At 33.6% G+C, this 16,916-nt stretch overlaps 1 protein-coding gene across 1 annotated transcript in view; it reads left to right on the top strand.

Moving 5' to 3' along the window:
* Window positions 1–16,916, top strand: part of LOC132703623 (uncharacterized) — a 209,267-nt gene that overhangs the window by 76,074 nt on the left and 116,277 nt on the right. The window contains exons 4-8 of the mRNA XM_060672989.1: window positions 4,348–4,452; window positions 6,642–6,758; window positions 13,597–13,728; window positions 15,135–15,506; window positions 16,576–16,818. Of these exons, the coding sequence (XP_060528972.1) occupies window positions 4,348–4,452; window positions 6,642–6,758; window positions 13,597–13,728; window positions 15,135–15,506; window positions 16,576–16,818 (969 nt within the window). The remainder of the gene's footprint in view (window positions 1–4,347; window positions 4,453–6,641; window positions 6,759–13,596; window positions 13,729–15,134; window positions 15,507–16,575; window positions 16,819–16,916) is intronic.

Here is a 16,916-nt window from a genome sequence, read left to right as displayed (position 1 = left end):
CAGATTTTACATGTAGTACCGGATGGCTGACCGCAACTATTTAACTAACAAGCAACCAGGTTTGCCATTGTTGGAACGTTCCTGAGGGATTTCGCATTGTAAATAATTTAGAGAGCTCTGAACGCTAATGACGAAACGTAAACGATCAAATGCCAAACATTTTCTGCTTGCCGTTTGCCGACTTCTCTATGCGATCAAGTTCTTCCAGCGCGCGTCCGTCTGCCGCCTACTTATTCGAAGCAAAATCGAAGAAAAAAAACGCGTGCAAGTCACATTATGCCGTAAAAGGAAATCCTGCGGTCACTCTTAAGTATAAGTATAACAGATTTAAATCACAGGACTCGAACTGTATCGAACGCACAGGAATTACATTCAAATTGTACGAGCTTTTGTTATTGGATATCGATAAATAAGTCCATGTCGATATGTAAGAGAGATAGATAGAGGACATTTTTTGGCGTCTCGTGAAGCAATTTTAGTATTTTAGGGTTTTATCGGAAGGGTCCGAATCATATTATATACCGGGGGCTTCATTTTCGGTGCGAGTTTCTCAACTAGAGACACTAGTAATGATCAGGTGGTTAAAATTGACAGTTTTAAATTTTTGATGCAAAGCAAAAGAATATGCTAATATTTGATCATATGGACGCTAATTATAATCTGTTGGTATAATAAATTTCGTTATAAAATCTCATCTAATGGAAAATACTTGAAAATTATGAAACATATGCAAAGTGATTCACTGTGGATAGCAGTTTGGCGATTTGGTCGTTCACATACGCGAGCACGATCCATCAATCCAAAATATCTGGCGTGTTGCAATGCACTTTGATATTTAAATGGATTATATATATATATATATATATATATATATATATATATATATATATATATATATATATATATATATATATATATATATATATATATATATATATATATATATATATATATATATATATATATATATATATATATATATATGATGACACTATATTCCGGGATATCATCCGTTCGCTCGTTGAACTCCGACTGGAATCCTGCATCCGACTGGAATCCTGCAAATCCTGCATCCGACTGGAATCCCGCAGACGTTTCGCCAAAATCTCACTTGGCATCTTCAATGCTCGCGCTCCGAAAACACTTCGAACACTTCGGAGCGCGAGCATTGAAGATGCCAAGTGAGATTTTGGCGAAACGTCTGCGGGATTCCAGTCGGATGCAGGATTTGCAGGATTCCAGTCGGATGCAGGATTCCAGTCGGAGTTCAACGAGCGAACGGATGATATCCCGGAATATAGTATATATATTATTTATTTATATATATTTTACCCCTAATAACAAATTAGTAATGTTCATTATTGTTTGTTCAAAACATGCATATAATTCTGTCAACAGCCTTTTGTAACTATTTCAAGAATTAGAACAATATTTTTAAAGTTTGTTAAAAAACATTCATCGCCCAAACTGTTCTTAACGACGCCCGTATTTTATGACTGAAGATTTGAAGATTTTTCGAAAAATCAGTATCCACGGATCACCCAACTAATTCCAGTGACAAACCCCTTGACATTTTACTCTTTCCAATGGGAAGAAAACAAATTCCTCCCCCCTCCCGAGTTAAAAAAATTACAAAGTATCATTTTCTTCCTTATAAGATAGTAAACAAATATTTGAATTCATATTGATATTAAAAATGTGCGGATTTTCGAAATAAATTAAAATTTAAGTGTTTTGTTTATCTAATTTGCATGAAAACCCACAGTAAATTGTTCTTGATGATAAAAATATCTAATCGGTTCCCCAACGAGTTTAGTGGATTTTAACTATTCAGGTATAGAAACAGAATATTCTAGAAATGGTTCATTAAAGAGAAATCATGTTCTGTCCCAACTGCATGGCGCATTTTAAACATAGTCGCCTCGTTTTCGTTGTGCATCACACAAAACAGAAAAAATATATTGCTTAGAGCTCCTCTCTCCCGTAATCGTATTTCATTAAAAATAGAGTGGAATATCAAAAAATATAAAAATTATTGTCGGAAACACATAATTTTATATCAAGAAAGTTAGATGTAATGGATACAGGGTCAAAATAATCTTCTTTGCACATTATACATTCCTATAGTTTCCTCCCAACCGTGTTCAACTTCAGTAGATGGTGATGCAAACATTTACATACAATGTAATAGTCGGTATGATAAAACAATCTGAAATTTATAAGGAATTTCTTCGGCCCCCTACCACCCTAAAGGATCACTTTGAAACGTCCGCATCAATAAACACTATCGCTAGCCACTTCCAGCTTTTCCACGGATTTGTATTTGATCTGATAGTATTTTGATGTAATTCTGATGGTCATGTGACTCAGTGATTGTATTCTTGCTGTAGTGCAAAAAAAGAATTATACATTTTACCTGCGAGAGGTTTAGTTGAAAATGCAAACTTTGCGAATTTACGTTTAACTGAAATTACCTTCGGTTTTCATTTTACTGCCACTTGAATTTTTCTTACGGACACATCGTGAAATGACTCGTTAAATGCAGCTGGGTTTCAAGTTCAAAGATTTCTTCACATTTTAGTGGCAATTTGTAAGTTAGACATCACCAGGTACTAAATAAAATTTCTCTTTACTTATGCAACACGTTTGGTTTTGCTTTGTTTGTTTATGAAAGAGACGTCGTTTGCATTAGATTTACTTACCCGGGAATGTAAAAATAATGTTCGACTTTTAAAGTAAAAGTAAAACCGTCGCCAGGCAAATTCTATAAATGATTCATGTGCACGATCGCGGCTTGTATGGGCAGATGCGAAACAAGAATGTCCAGTATCATTTTTATATCGGTGTCTAGTACGTGGGTCGTGCTAGAGGAGAAAGGAATTTGTATTTTTATCCGATAATAGAGAAAAAAAATCCCGGTATGGGGAATTAAGAAATGCACTCCACTCGAAAGTGGAAATGTTTACATTAGCGAATTTACAAGGGTTTCCCATAATTCCCAGGCAATGTATACAACTTTTGTTAAGAACATGGAGAATAGATTAAGTTACTGCTAATTTTGCTCTTAAATAATTTCATTTCTCTACTTAATTTTCCATTTTCTACAACCAAAGTTATAGAAAAAAAATAGACATATTAATTAAATCCATAATTTTACCTATATTTATGTCTTGCACGAAAAAGAAAAATTTAGTGTCACGACGTGGGCATAGAGAGAATCTCTGATATGGAATTTACGTATTCGGTTAAATCGGTACTACTCTTAACATGAGGAAAGGTGATGAGAATCTTAAGAACATCTTTATTTATTTTCTTCAGCAAGTACACGACATAAAACCAAAATGGACTGTACACCACAAAATATACAACCATTTATCTTTAAAATCTTTGACATTAACTGCCATAATTCAAATTTATTAATAATTTGGAGTGCATTTAATTTGCCGGGTTCATAGCACAGATTCGTAACAGTTCTCCTTGTCCGCCATTCGTCTTTTATTTTGTAGTCGTCGACTATGTTAAAAATTATAGTTTGTTTTCTTCCCAATATGCTTTTAATAATTGAAATACCTTAACTTTTCATTGTTCCTGTAGTCTTGCAATATTTTTATTTATCAAACAACTTTGGGATTTTTTAGCACATATTTATAACATAATGAACTTTGTCCTTTTTTCAGTAGACTCTTCATATAGTACTAGTCAGTTTTACTACAGCTACAGTTTGTTAAAAAAAATGCTTATTTTGTTTATCTTATCAGTCTGTCGAGATAAATATGAATTGTAAATTATTGAAACGACAAAGTTAATGGGATAACTTTTGGAATAAAAAAAATTCAACTTTGATTCTTGAGAAAAAGATTTTTAGTCTTTCTTAATTCTAGATCGGTTTGAAATAATTGGAGAAAAACATCTATAATGATATTCCAAACATTTCCATTATACTTTAAACCGTATAGTATAAGAAACACGCTACATAATTCCTGGCTTTTCGCAAATTGTTAAAACTAGCTAAAAGTTCTCTAAATATGGTAATGCGCGACATTTTATTAAGGTCATTCAAATCTTCGCTCAAGACTATATCTCCATTTTACTTACTAATGTCATCATAAAGCAAAATGAGATAAGTTAACGTTCTCTGACTTTACGTTAGGCTTTTAATACATATCTTTTAAACTAATTGATTTGTTTGCTTTTTATGTCACGGGCCCATCGTCGTCGTTTAGGGTTTGCAGAAATTGAATTACATTTTTTCCTGCATGTTTTTGATGAAGACGTATTTGAATGGCATAATTAAGGGAGCAGTAGGCACAGTTAAGCGATGTAAATTATTTTTGCTTTTAATTTTAGATGACTGTCGGAAAGAAGATGGCACGGAATGCCAAAACGGGGCATGCCTCGATAATCAATGTTACTGTAACGACGGTTATGGAGGCTGTAGCTGCGAAGTTCCCGGTAAGTGTTTCGACATCGTATTTCGCTATCAAAACGGTATTCGGTGTTGTTCGACCGTTAGAAGATGGTATTGAATGGTACTTAACGCGCCCACAAGTTTACTCGCTCTGCCAATAAATGATATGTTTGTCTACCTTACTCTTGATTCTAAGACTTGAATCTTGTCGGTTTCGAACTTAATTGCTTTCGCGAGGGTTTGATAAGTTTTCAACGGATTTTAATTGTACGTTGGCCACATTATACCTACGACGCTTTTGCATTAAGTTTAAAGTACGTGCAAATTTGACGTAAACAAAGAAAAATTCCCAAACTCGGCAGCTACGTAAATTGGTTCGAACCATACAGCTATAATATAATATCATATAGCTAGTAGACAACAAGGGACTTACCTATAATGATAAATACATTTCAAAAAAGCAAATCACAAATTCAAATTTTTCTGGAAATTATCAAAGTTGTTAATAATACATTTTTATGCGTATTTATTATATTTATATTTAAAAACAAATACAAATACTTTTTTGGCAATTAAGTTTATTCCAATGTATTTAAAAATATTTAAATTCATTTTGATTATAGAAATCGGGAATATAAAATGGTCCATTACTTTAGTTCTGAGTTACCCGAATACCAGCCGCATGAGGGAGACAGTAAAAACTCAATCAAACTTTTGGCACTGCACTAACACACAATAACGCGTTTTACCACAAACCGAAACTCAATTTTACGTACTGGACGCGCGCTTCGCCAACCAAGTTGGCATCTTCAGGAGAAGATTAAAACCAGTTTTAATTTTCTCCTGAAGATGCCAATTTGTGGTAAAACGCGTTATTGTGTGTTAGTAAAAACTCAAGTTTATATTATTGTATTATAATTAATTTTTCCCGAAAATAACTGTCTCGGTCTAACATAAGTATGCAAATTCCTCGTACTAGAACTTTACATACATATTTTTAATTTTAATTACAAGTGTTTACAATTTTTAATACAAAAAATATGTACTTCAATTAATAATTCTTAATTTTATGTAATTTATGTAATGATATATTGAACGTTTTTTTTTGTAAAGTATGTATGTATGTATGTATGTAAGTGTAGGGTATATTTTCAAACACTTTATATCGATTTAGATTTAGCCGTTTCTGCGTTTTTTTAAACTGGTGTCAATAACTTTATTATCAACTCACCGAGAGACTAAGAAGTCACAATATTGCTTCCATTAATATAAAGTCTAGAAGTATGCAGAAAGTCACAAAGACAGCGTAAACATTTCCGAATAGCTCCTCAGAAATGCATAATGCAATCCTACTCGTCCTTATTGCTAACTGGTTGCCGTTACGCAAAAGCAAATGGATCTATTTAAATATTTCCAGTCGTAAATATGTACGTATGTTATTACGTAACTCGTATTTGCGCGAGTATATAAATAACCTTTAAGTTTATTCACCCAATGATTTAAAATAAGGATGATTCGGATTTAAATTTATTATTCCAATCATCCACTGACGTTTTTAACAATAACAACAACGTTGTTGTCGATATGGTTTTACTACCAAAAATCGGGGCCAAGCGAATTACACATTACAGCACAAAGGTTTTTCAATCTCATTTTCCAAATTTTAGGATGAAGACATTTACGCAACCATTGTGCTTCATTATACAATTTATTGGAAAACCGTCGTGTCCTCTAAATTAAAATACAATCTGATCTATAAGCTATTTTTCTTGAACGAAACGGATGGCATTTATGAAACGTAATGTTTTGACCAAAAAAAAGTGGAGAATAGAATTTATGTCTAACACGCACATTCTAAGTCAATTTTCCTCTTTTAATTTACATGAGACTGGATCATTTGAACGTCTGTGGACTGGGCCAAATTCTTTCACTCTGTAAATCGCAGTTTACTGAACTGAAATATGTTTTTGAATTGTAAATTATTGTCAACTTGAATGCACATTGTCCAAATCTACATCTTTTTTGTTGAGTTTCCTTAAAAAAAAACTCCACCCTTTTATACATCTCCAGAGAAAAATTTATATTTAAATAACTCGTTATCAAAAGCATAATGTCAGAATTTTTGGTGCGTTTTGGTTAATCATGTTAGTATCGATGAATAAAGAATCTTTGTATACTATGATATTTTTCCCCGATTGATTGATCAAAAAATATAGCCATATTTTATTTACAGATGAAAACGAATGCAAGTATCGACCTTGCGACGTGTTTGCTCATTGTACTAACACCTTGGGGAGCTTTTCTTGTACGTGTTATCCAGGATATCATGGAGATGGTTTTCAATGCGAAGGTAAGTTTACTTTTTGTTGTCTACTGATTTATGGGTTTAGTTGTTACGATGTTTTCAAAATATGATTTGATTCTAACAATAAAACTGGATTTGCGCTTCAAAAGAAAAATATGTTTTGTCAGAAAGTAGGGAATAACTAAAAACCATTATTTCAATTTCTAATGAATGAGAGTCAAGTGTCAGTTCCTATCAAAATGCTTCGATGAGCAGGAAGGAAAAGTTTTTGAAAGGAACTTTTACATCTAGAATATATACCAAAATAAAGTTTTATGCTCTACACCTGAAGAAAATATATCAGATATTCTTAAAATGTTTGGCTTTAAGCAGGAATTCATGAGATAAATTTTTAACTAGGACCACCGAAGTACAGTTATGTTTTTCTGTTTTCCTTTGTTACTATTTCAGTTTAACGGAGAAATTCACAGTTATACAAAAAATGTCCTTGAACTGCTAGAGGTGTTGCTGTTAAATAACAGGAACTGATTTGTCGTGGTATATTTAAGTCGACCCTCTCTGATACAACAGAACAAAAAAAAACGGGTAGATACGTAATCTATCATTAAATGATTCCATGTCTACTGGCTTCAGGAGCCTGTAAATTTAATTTAAATCTCGAAAAGCTATTTCAAGGACCTTTTTTACTATCAAGCTAGTACCTACATCAGAATTTACATAGCGTGCATCACGCACGCGCCGACACAGGAAACTCGGAGATGCTGTTGAGGAAGGTCGTGACTTAGATATACCGGCCAGATTGTTTTATTGTCAAGTTCGTAAAATTTCATTGGGATTTTGCCTTGGGTGTTTAATGGAATGGCTGCGCCCGCGCCATAATCAGTTTGATGTCTCGTTTAGCTGCTGTTGCAATTTCAACAAATTATATTTTTGAGTTACGTCTTGCATTTACATTTGAAACGATGCAGCGGCTATTGAACTTTTACCGCGCATGCGATGCGCAATTGTCCAGCATCTTGATATAAAGATCTGGTATTTAATTTATAGCAATATATCTGCCGAGGAGTACTTGGACAAAGGAAACTTCAGAGCTATAGCTATATGATGGAAAATTTATCTGTTTTTGAAGAAACTTAAAAACACATGGTAAGGCATCCGGCAGGGAAAGCTGTAGCACTAAATTTAAGTCAAGTTTATGTAATGTCCTGAATTCGGTATGGCATAGTTTTTTGGTTAGTTTTGGTTAATTTTGTGTGCGGATGGTGAAATTTTGTTTATCAAAAGTAAAAGAACTGGGTCCTTAACGCTCCCTTAAGTAAAATGAAGAATAGCTCTAAAAAAAACCTTTAGTACATATTCTACAATATATATCCATAATAAAAAAAATCTATTTAATAATATATAGTAAGTTACACTTGCATAAAAAATATTCTATGAAATATTTCATAGTATTATGACATTTTCAAATCCAATTTAAGTTTAAAATTTCTAATTGAAATAGAAGTTACAAGGCAAACTTTACAAAACCACCTGTACCTATACCTAGTATTATTGACACGTGATGACTTATTTAGGGATTCTAGCAAACAATAGTATGGAAATAAGTAACTGTAGAATAGATAAGTATTGTTGGGTAGAAAATAACCTCAATTCTTGAAAACGGCGCGATAAAGGTTTGAGGTTATTTTTGCACAACCCGCTTCACTCATCTATTAATAGGGAACATTATCTCATGTAAAGAAACAAAGAAAAGCTAGAAGACAGTTTTATTTTTAATTATAGCTTCTAACTTCTAAATATTCCAAAACATCGGCAAAAGAATATTTAAATGACTTTAAAAAATTAAAACTGTTCTAGAAATGCGCTTTTCAATTTAACACCTAGTTTCAAGTACCAACCTATAAAAATAATTTGTGGGTATCAATATGAAATGTGTATTCAGTTACTTCTTGCATTTTGGATATTAAGAATGAATAATTTTCTGCTTTCGATTAAGCTGAAACTCGTAACTGTACCCTCGAAAGAATAATAGTGCGTTTTTAAATATTATTAAATGATTTGGCCTACTGTGGAACGTCCTTATACCGTTACCTAAGACGAACTTCATTGTTGACATTCGAATTTCTTCCACAGTTCACCGACCTCCTTGATTTACTACCGATCGCCTAGAGCTCAAATATAATTAATCATTTTTTCTTAAGTAATTGTTGCCGGAAATAATTTGCTTGTTGAACAGTTTAACAATTCCTTAAGGGCCTGGGCTGATGTTTGACCATGGAAAGCGTGTATGTATACCGACAGAAAACTTCAAACTGATAAAGAAAGCAATAAAAACGATTTTGGTGACATAACAAAATTTCAGAGCAAGAAGCAGACTGGCAGCAAGAAAAGAAAACCACAAACATATAGCTACCGATATTTAGATTATACATTATTATTAAGACAGTTTTTTAAAGAACACGTATATCTAGAAAGGGTACAAGTTTTCTGTCTAAATATTCTTGATGTAATAATGCAAGCGAGTATATATTGACTACAAACTTGACTCGACTCTAAAAATGTTTCAAATTTTCTAGTAACTTATGCACCGTACATTATACAATTAAAAAATATATTTCATTTTTATTATTTTTAAATTTTTCTCCCGAAATGTACAGTTCACACCCGAACAGACATAACTGATAAAACTTTAAAATCTTTTACACAATATCTAGTGTTAGTTATGAAAAAAAAATTTTTTTCGTGAAACACTGTGAAACATCAGTGAAAACAAAATTCCCTTTTACTGAAGGTTGCCAAAATGTTGAATAAAACTTGAAAGTTGCCTGTATCATATTGCTTTCGCTAATAAACACTGATCTTTTGTAAGTTGGAGAGTGTCAATTTAAAAAAATGCATTTACTCTTTAGGAATGCTATTTGTAAAAAAAATGTTAATTATAAGGTATTAAAATATTGAAAAGGAAAACGTGTCTACTATATTAATTTCACTTCGTTTAATGGACAATAACATTCGCTCTCAGATTAATAACGTATATGGAGCAGATACAATCTGCGAAAGTAATTACTCGTCGGCAGAAAGTTAAAACAGTAATATACCCGAGCAAAATAGAAAAGTAAAACTTCACTTGGGCAGTGGTACTCTACTATGTGAACTTTAGGGTTAGTTAATTAGAAGGTATATGCAGATGCATTATGAAATTTAATGTCAGCAAACGAAATTCCTATTTGTTTAGCCACTGAGTTCATATAGTTATAGAAAAAATATTAAATCTCTGTGTCACCAAATAAGGTATCAGGTTTAAGAAAATAGTCCCAACTATCTCTCAGTGGGAACGATTATGAATCGAAATTGTTCTTATAATCTGTATTAGATGAGTTCTCGTGAAATAATAGAAAATGTTAAATTCAATTTCAAATTGAAATTAGTTCCGACCACTACTATAAAGTAGATAGGAGTAACTCATAGAAAAGACAAACTAATTTTACATTAAAAAAAATTACACACACAAATCTCTACGTGTATAGAACATAATAGTACAAATAAATAGATTCACTGGAAAAAGGTTATACTATTATGGTAGATCAGGCAAATATTTCTGATTAAAAAAGATGTAAAAATTAAAATTCTCTACCTGTCACTGTAAATGAAATTAACTCGTGTTTATCTTTTACGAGATCCTACATGCTGTAATAACATTTGGATAACATAACATTTTATGGAGTGGTTCAATGTTAACTCTCCCAACTGGAATCTTGGGCGTTGATATTTCTTTTGATTATGTTCTTCTATTTATCAATAAATCGCCAAGAAGGGTGAGCAAAAACGAAGCTATCATCAATGAAGAAAAAAAAACGGTGGAAAACCGTTTCAAAATTACTAAGTTTTCTTGATAAAAGCAATATATCTATTAATTTTACATTAAAAGGAATTTCCTAGAAAAATAACATTTCCTTTATAACTGATCGAATACCTGTTTTTTTACTGTAAACAAACGAACCGAATCTGCGCGCCATAGCGTTTACGGAACCAATAATAGTGAAAAATAGCGTCAACCTAATACCCGCAAAGTTGGTTCAACGCTCTTAGAAGGCCGTTGATCTAGCAGGGAATAAGAAGAAGAGTTGACCCCTTGCTTTAGCAATTCGCTACGGATTCTAAATTAGAACACCGGCCAGTTTACACGTGCGGATTTTCCTGTCGAATAGGCTCGGTCTATTGTAAATAAACGTGAGCCTGGCCTCGTTTGTAATTATTTTTCTAATATTGTCGTTGTAGATAATAACTTAAATTTATTGGTAGTTTCAGGCGTTTCAGAACATACTTCATAAACCGTTGAAAATAATTAAGAGAATAGGAAAAAGTCAGTGAAAGGGAGCCACAATACTTACCGCCCATACCAAGTCTTGTAAGATTTAGTACGATAATGTCTAATTAATATAGTCTTAATGACTTCCTCGAGGGCCAAAAATACAGTCGCCTTTTTGCAGTAACTTTTGTTATGTTGTTGTTATGTTTTGAATCACCCATAGCATTCTAAAAACTGCGTAATAAAAATGCCTATTCTAACATTTGATTTAATTGTAAATTGTGGCAATAAAATCCCATTAAAATAAATTCCGTTTTCTTTTAATTTGAATTTTTTACCTAGGTTAACAAGGCAAAGTTGGTGTCATACAATATTATTTTGGGAAACGGAGAAAACTGCCCAAAACTATCCCATTACCCTCACATTGTCAGTGAGGTCACTGAAGTGGATGAAGTAGTGGAGGCAATTTTCGATTCTTTCTCACACCTTCAATCTAAAACTATCGCCAAATATTTTCAGGGTAGTTTTGGTTGGTTGGGTGTGACCCTTAGATAGTATTCGTGAACATTCACTAACCAAAACTATCCCCAGGCGTGCAGATCGGTCAAAGTCCTCATAATCTCGTTAAAATATTTTCGCACTGTACCTTTTCAAATCTCACTCGCCAGAAACTAGCAATTCTGTTTGAGCATTTTATCCGGTTTATCAATCGGACGATTAACTCAAACCGCGCATTACGCCCCTGAAATCGGTTCCCTCAGAACTCTAATAACAGTACCAGGTCCGTGGTCAATCTATACTTTAACACTAACGCGTGAATTACGCGCCAGAGTGTGCGCGAATGTTGATTTTCTGAGAATGTGACGCGAACAGACTATTATATGTGTTTTGCAGTACCATGAATCGATAATTTGTTAGATTGACGACCAAGAGGTACTATATTTGAAGAATACAAATAACATAGTGGAGACTTCCTGAAGACACTTATGCGTAATACAAATGACACCGACATTCGAGCAATATGACTCTTGCATGGGTCAAATATGTACTTAGAATGACAATTTTCAAAACCGCACCTAAACATTTGTATTTCGGGTTAAAGTAAAACATAGCAGTAACAAAGGAAAAAATTGGAGGTATATAAGAATTTGCAATTATTTTTTTTGGCATAACATTATCCCCATTATGTGAAAATGTTGAAAACAAAATTATCTATTGCTCTGGGAAAATTGTCTGGCAAGGTTCTTTTCCTTTTTTCTTGCCATTTGAAGAAAGAAATAAGTGATGTTCCTCACTAAGAATGCTTCGCAGTCACTATATCAGACCTCATTTCTATACCTATACTTGTATAATGGTATTTCTTGACTTAAATATGGAATCCCCCAAGAAAGAAATACGAACAACCACCGCCCCTTAATTGTAAATGAAATAACGAGATGTACCGTAAAAATTGGAGTAATATTAAGTTCCGATTCTATATATTTCTATACCCATACTTGTATAATGGTATTTCTTGACTTAAATATGGAATCCCCCAAGAAAGAAATACGAACAACCACCGCCCCTTAATTGTAAATGAAATAACGAGATGTACCGTAAAAATTGGAGTAATATAAAGTTCCGATTCTATATATTTATTTTACGACACGTTGGAAAATGATTTAAACTCTGATTGAGCCTGACTTCGAGCATCTACAGAAGCTTCAGTAGGTACCAATACCAGAAGATTTTTCGGCCGTTTCTTGATTATTCTCACTGAATGCAGTCAAAGAGCCCGATCTAGCCATATCTAGATAGAAAGAATATTATATATTTATTTAGGCACCACTCAGTTTGCGGTGTTACAACCTAAAAACTTGAAAAAATGAACAACATTGTGTTATATAATTATTTATCTGTCCAGAGTAAAAAACGTCCATAAACTTTACAACGAAATTTAATAAAATTAAAAGTCATACGGCGAAACCTTAATGAAACAATAAATGTATTCCGTCCAAATTGACGTTGATAATATCGAAGAGAATATACACTATACTATTAACAATGCGCACGATTTTAGTAATTTGTAGAATTTCTATTATTTATATCTGTGGACTATTCATTCTTTGAACCCAGATCGAATTATACAAATTAAAAGTAAATATATTTCCAGTAGATTATTAACAAAAACATCAAGTTGTCAAGTTGATGCTCGATAACTCATGGCAGTTTATTTTGCTCCATTTAAAAATTTTTATAGGCACTTCATGTTTAATCAACTTTTTGTGATTCTAGATATGATAGGTCAAGCGAGTTTTAAAAATTTAAAAATTTAAAAAGAATTTATAGCGACCAAGTCAAAATATTTTCATGTTAAATTTCAAATGACAAATACAATTCCAAACACCACATAAAGAGCAGTTAAAGCGAAATTCCACACACACACACACGTACAACGTGTAAAGCGATAAATCTAACTAGAAAATAACCTCATATTATCGCCTCCTATAAAATCATTCGTCGACAGCAATAATACAAATTTGCAGAAACGGCTTTACATATTGAACTAAGGAATTTCCATTTCTTCCTTTTCAGATATCAACGAATGCGACGATCCATCGATAGCGGCAAGATGCGTGGAAAACGCAGAATGCTGCAACTTACCGGCACATTTTCTATGCAAATGTAAACCAGGTTTTCAAGGAGACGGCGAGGTACAATGCTTAGGTACGTACTTTAAATTCTAAAATCTAGTACGTATCCCCCGCACTTCTGGCAATTGGAGTTGTAAAATAGTTTAAGGCCTGCAAAGCACATATAACACAATTTATCCGGAACTAAGTTTATTCCACATCCAATAGCCCCCACTCAAAAACCATCATAACAATGATGACATACAGCAATTGGAAAACCAATAAATATATAAATTTGTGTGTTAAGCTCTGAAGAAGCCAACAGGACCTCAGCAAGTTTGACTCCTCAAGAACGGACGCAGTAGTAGTCCAGGAAGATTTTTGAATAGTATAATAGTGGCCTGTGGAGGTTTCCTAAAAAAAGAATAAGAAACAAATATCTGCAGTCTCTGTTCTGTGCTAATTTCCTATGCAAAATTGGTATCCACCGTTGCAAGTACATCTCTACCGCTGTTTTTGTGTAATCCTCAAAGTCGGATATTTTGACTTTGAGGTTTGAAATAATTCATACTGCATGTCTTCATAATTCCGGTTTACTTTTGTATTCTTTTTTTTTCACTATCTGATTCTTCAACAGACGCATTGGGCCATGAAGTACTCACATGCGAAATCGCAATACTTGAGTGTGCTACAAGCTAGTTTTTCCAAAATTACTTTTTACAAAACTTTTAAGTTTTGTAAAAAGTATTACAGCAGCCTGTGGAAGTTTCTTTGAAAATTTTTTACAAATTTATTTAAGTTTTATGTTTTTTCTTAACAAATTTGATCGAATTGGTAATTGACTTGCAATCTTAATGGAACCATGGGACTTTTGAAAGCATTTTAGTCGCCATATGAAAAATGGGGAAATTTTTGCTGAAATGGAGTATGGCGGTCCCATTTTGTTATTTCTCCTGTACTTCTTAATTTCACCTTACTGTTATTTCTCTAAACATCAAGATAGAAACACTCATCCATACATACATTCTTTGAAAAACAATTTTAATTGACATCTGTATATCATTCAAAGTTGCAGCTTTAACATACAAAAAAGAATGTTTAAAAAGTTATGAAAAAGCATTCAAATAATTCAGATAATAAATTGCATTAAATATAACCAACTGAATTAATTAATTACATACCCTGTTGCAATAGCAAACACTATAAAACAATCTAAAATCATTACTTCTAGAACAAAACACGATATTTTTCCAATATTGCCATAATTTTCAACTTACACAGAAGACTTAACACAGGGTTCCTGCAAATCCTTCCTTTGCGAAACTTATATCGTAGTCCAAAGGAGTGCGACAAAAAAAATAAACAGCTGCGTAGAATAAAGGATATTTAGGTACTGCCCACCTAAGAGAAAGCGATCTTGGGTCTTTCTTAATTGGTCCCGAAATATATTTTTTACAATCGCATTGGCACCCAATAATTTAATTTCGTTCAAATCTTTAGATGTCGACGAATGCCAACTACCAAACGCTTGCGGACAAAATGCCCTTTGCCAAAACTCACCGGGCAACTACACGTGTTTTTGCCCGGATGGTTATCACGGCAATCCTTACGACGGATGTGTAGACTTAGACGAATGCGAACAATTGGGAACTTGTGGGCCGGGTGCAATATGCACCAACCTCGTCGGCGCCAAACAATGTCACTGCCCACCGGGTTACACGGGCGATCCATACACCAGGGGATGCGTTGACTTGGACGAATGCTCTAGGGCGAACCCTTGCGGAAGAAACGCGCACTGCTCAAACCTAGACGGAAGCTTTCGATGCGCTTGTCCTCCTGGATTTATTGGCGATCCGATGATCGACTGTACAGGTATTAAAGACAATCGTACTAATGGAGTAATTGGATTTTTGCTGTACATACTCGTCATTCAGCCATTTTAACTGAAAAACAAACACGTGAAGACTGATTTTCTAGGTCAAATTGTTCGAAAGTATTTCCTTTTATAACGAAAAATAGCGTTTTAGTTAGCAGCGGGCAACCGTATAACCATGTTGAGAAGGAATTATCTTGATAACCCTGCTTACCGCCTATATTATTATAAAATAGTTCACTGTGAATAGGGGAGATCCGGCTATGCTGGCATACATTGAAACGTAAAAGAAATCACAGTTAAAGAGCTTTAATGTAGTGTCACCCTGTATTTTATTTGTAGTTCAAATACTTTCACTAGTTGTAAACCTGAACCGTTTAAATATAAAACCTAAATATTAAACTAAGATGAAAAATATACATGAAGTAAAATATAAATATTTAATAAAAAGAAAACGCATGTGGTCCATTTCCCTAAAAATCAGATTTTTAATATATCCATAAAAAGCTGGCAAAATCCCGAACCCGGTAGACAGTGTTATAAAACTCGCAAAAAGAATTGTTGGGTCCTCAGTATGAAGTTCTTGATATTGTATGATAGGAAAATATCTCACTGTGCACCAGAACCGGATTTCTAAAGTTTTAGGCACCTGTGCGTGTATGTTTTAATACTTCAAATAGATTTAGAAAATATTGGGTGGCGCCATTGCATTCTACGTAAGGACGAAAGAAAAGATCTTGTGGTGAAACAAGTTTTTTTTTTTTTAAAAAGGTCGAAACACATTAATCAATGAAAACTTCTAGTGTACACCGCCTCAGCCATAATTTGAGTTCGATCAAATTATTGTATTGAAAAGCATGTTTGCTTCAGTATGACATACAATTTTAGGTATTTGTATACTAGAACTAATACGAAAATCAATCTTCTACATGTTTCATCACTAATCCTTAATTATCTAAAAAATGAAGCGTTTTTCGGAGTTATCATAATTCGTTCGCCAATTAACAAGAGCATCACCAAAAAACGCTTCAAAACGGGAAACCGAAACTAACATTCTAACTCGACTAGACATTAACGAATGTGACTCAAACCCCTGCGCATCAACTGCTTCCTGCCTCAACACTAACGGAAGCTACTCGTGCTTGTGTCCGGAAGGATACACGGGATCCGCTAACGAAGATTGCCACGATATCGACGAGTGCGCAAGACCGGGCGCTTGCGGGATAAACGCAAAATGCATTAATGTTCCTGGGTCTCATAAATGCCTTTGCCCGCCAGGCTTCACGGGACAAGGACACCTCTACTGCGAAAGTTAGTCTCTACCCGACTGTTTTTTTTTTGAGTAGTCATTTTCGGAATGCGTAGCGTTGTTCAGCATCCCCCACTCTACTATGAAATTTATAATAACA

Source organism: Cylas formicarius, unplaced genomic scaffold (assembly GCF_029955315.1).
Source record: "Cylas formicarius isolate icCylForm1 unplaced genomic scaffold, icCylForm1.1 PGA_scaffold_6__28_contigs__length_40554024, whole genome shotgun sequence".
Classification (NCBI taxonomy): domain Eukaryota; kingdom Metazoa; phylum Arthropoda; class Insecta; order Coleoptera; family Brentidae; genus Cylas; species Cylas formicarius.
Note: the sequence above shows the minus strand (reverse complement) of the source record. Positions and strands in the feature narration are given on the sequence as shown.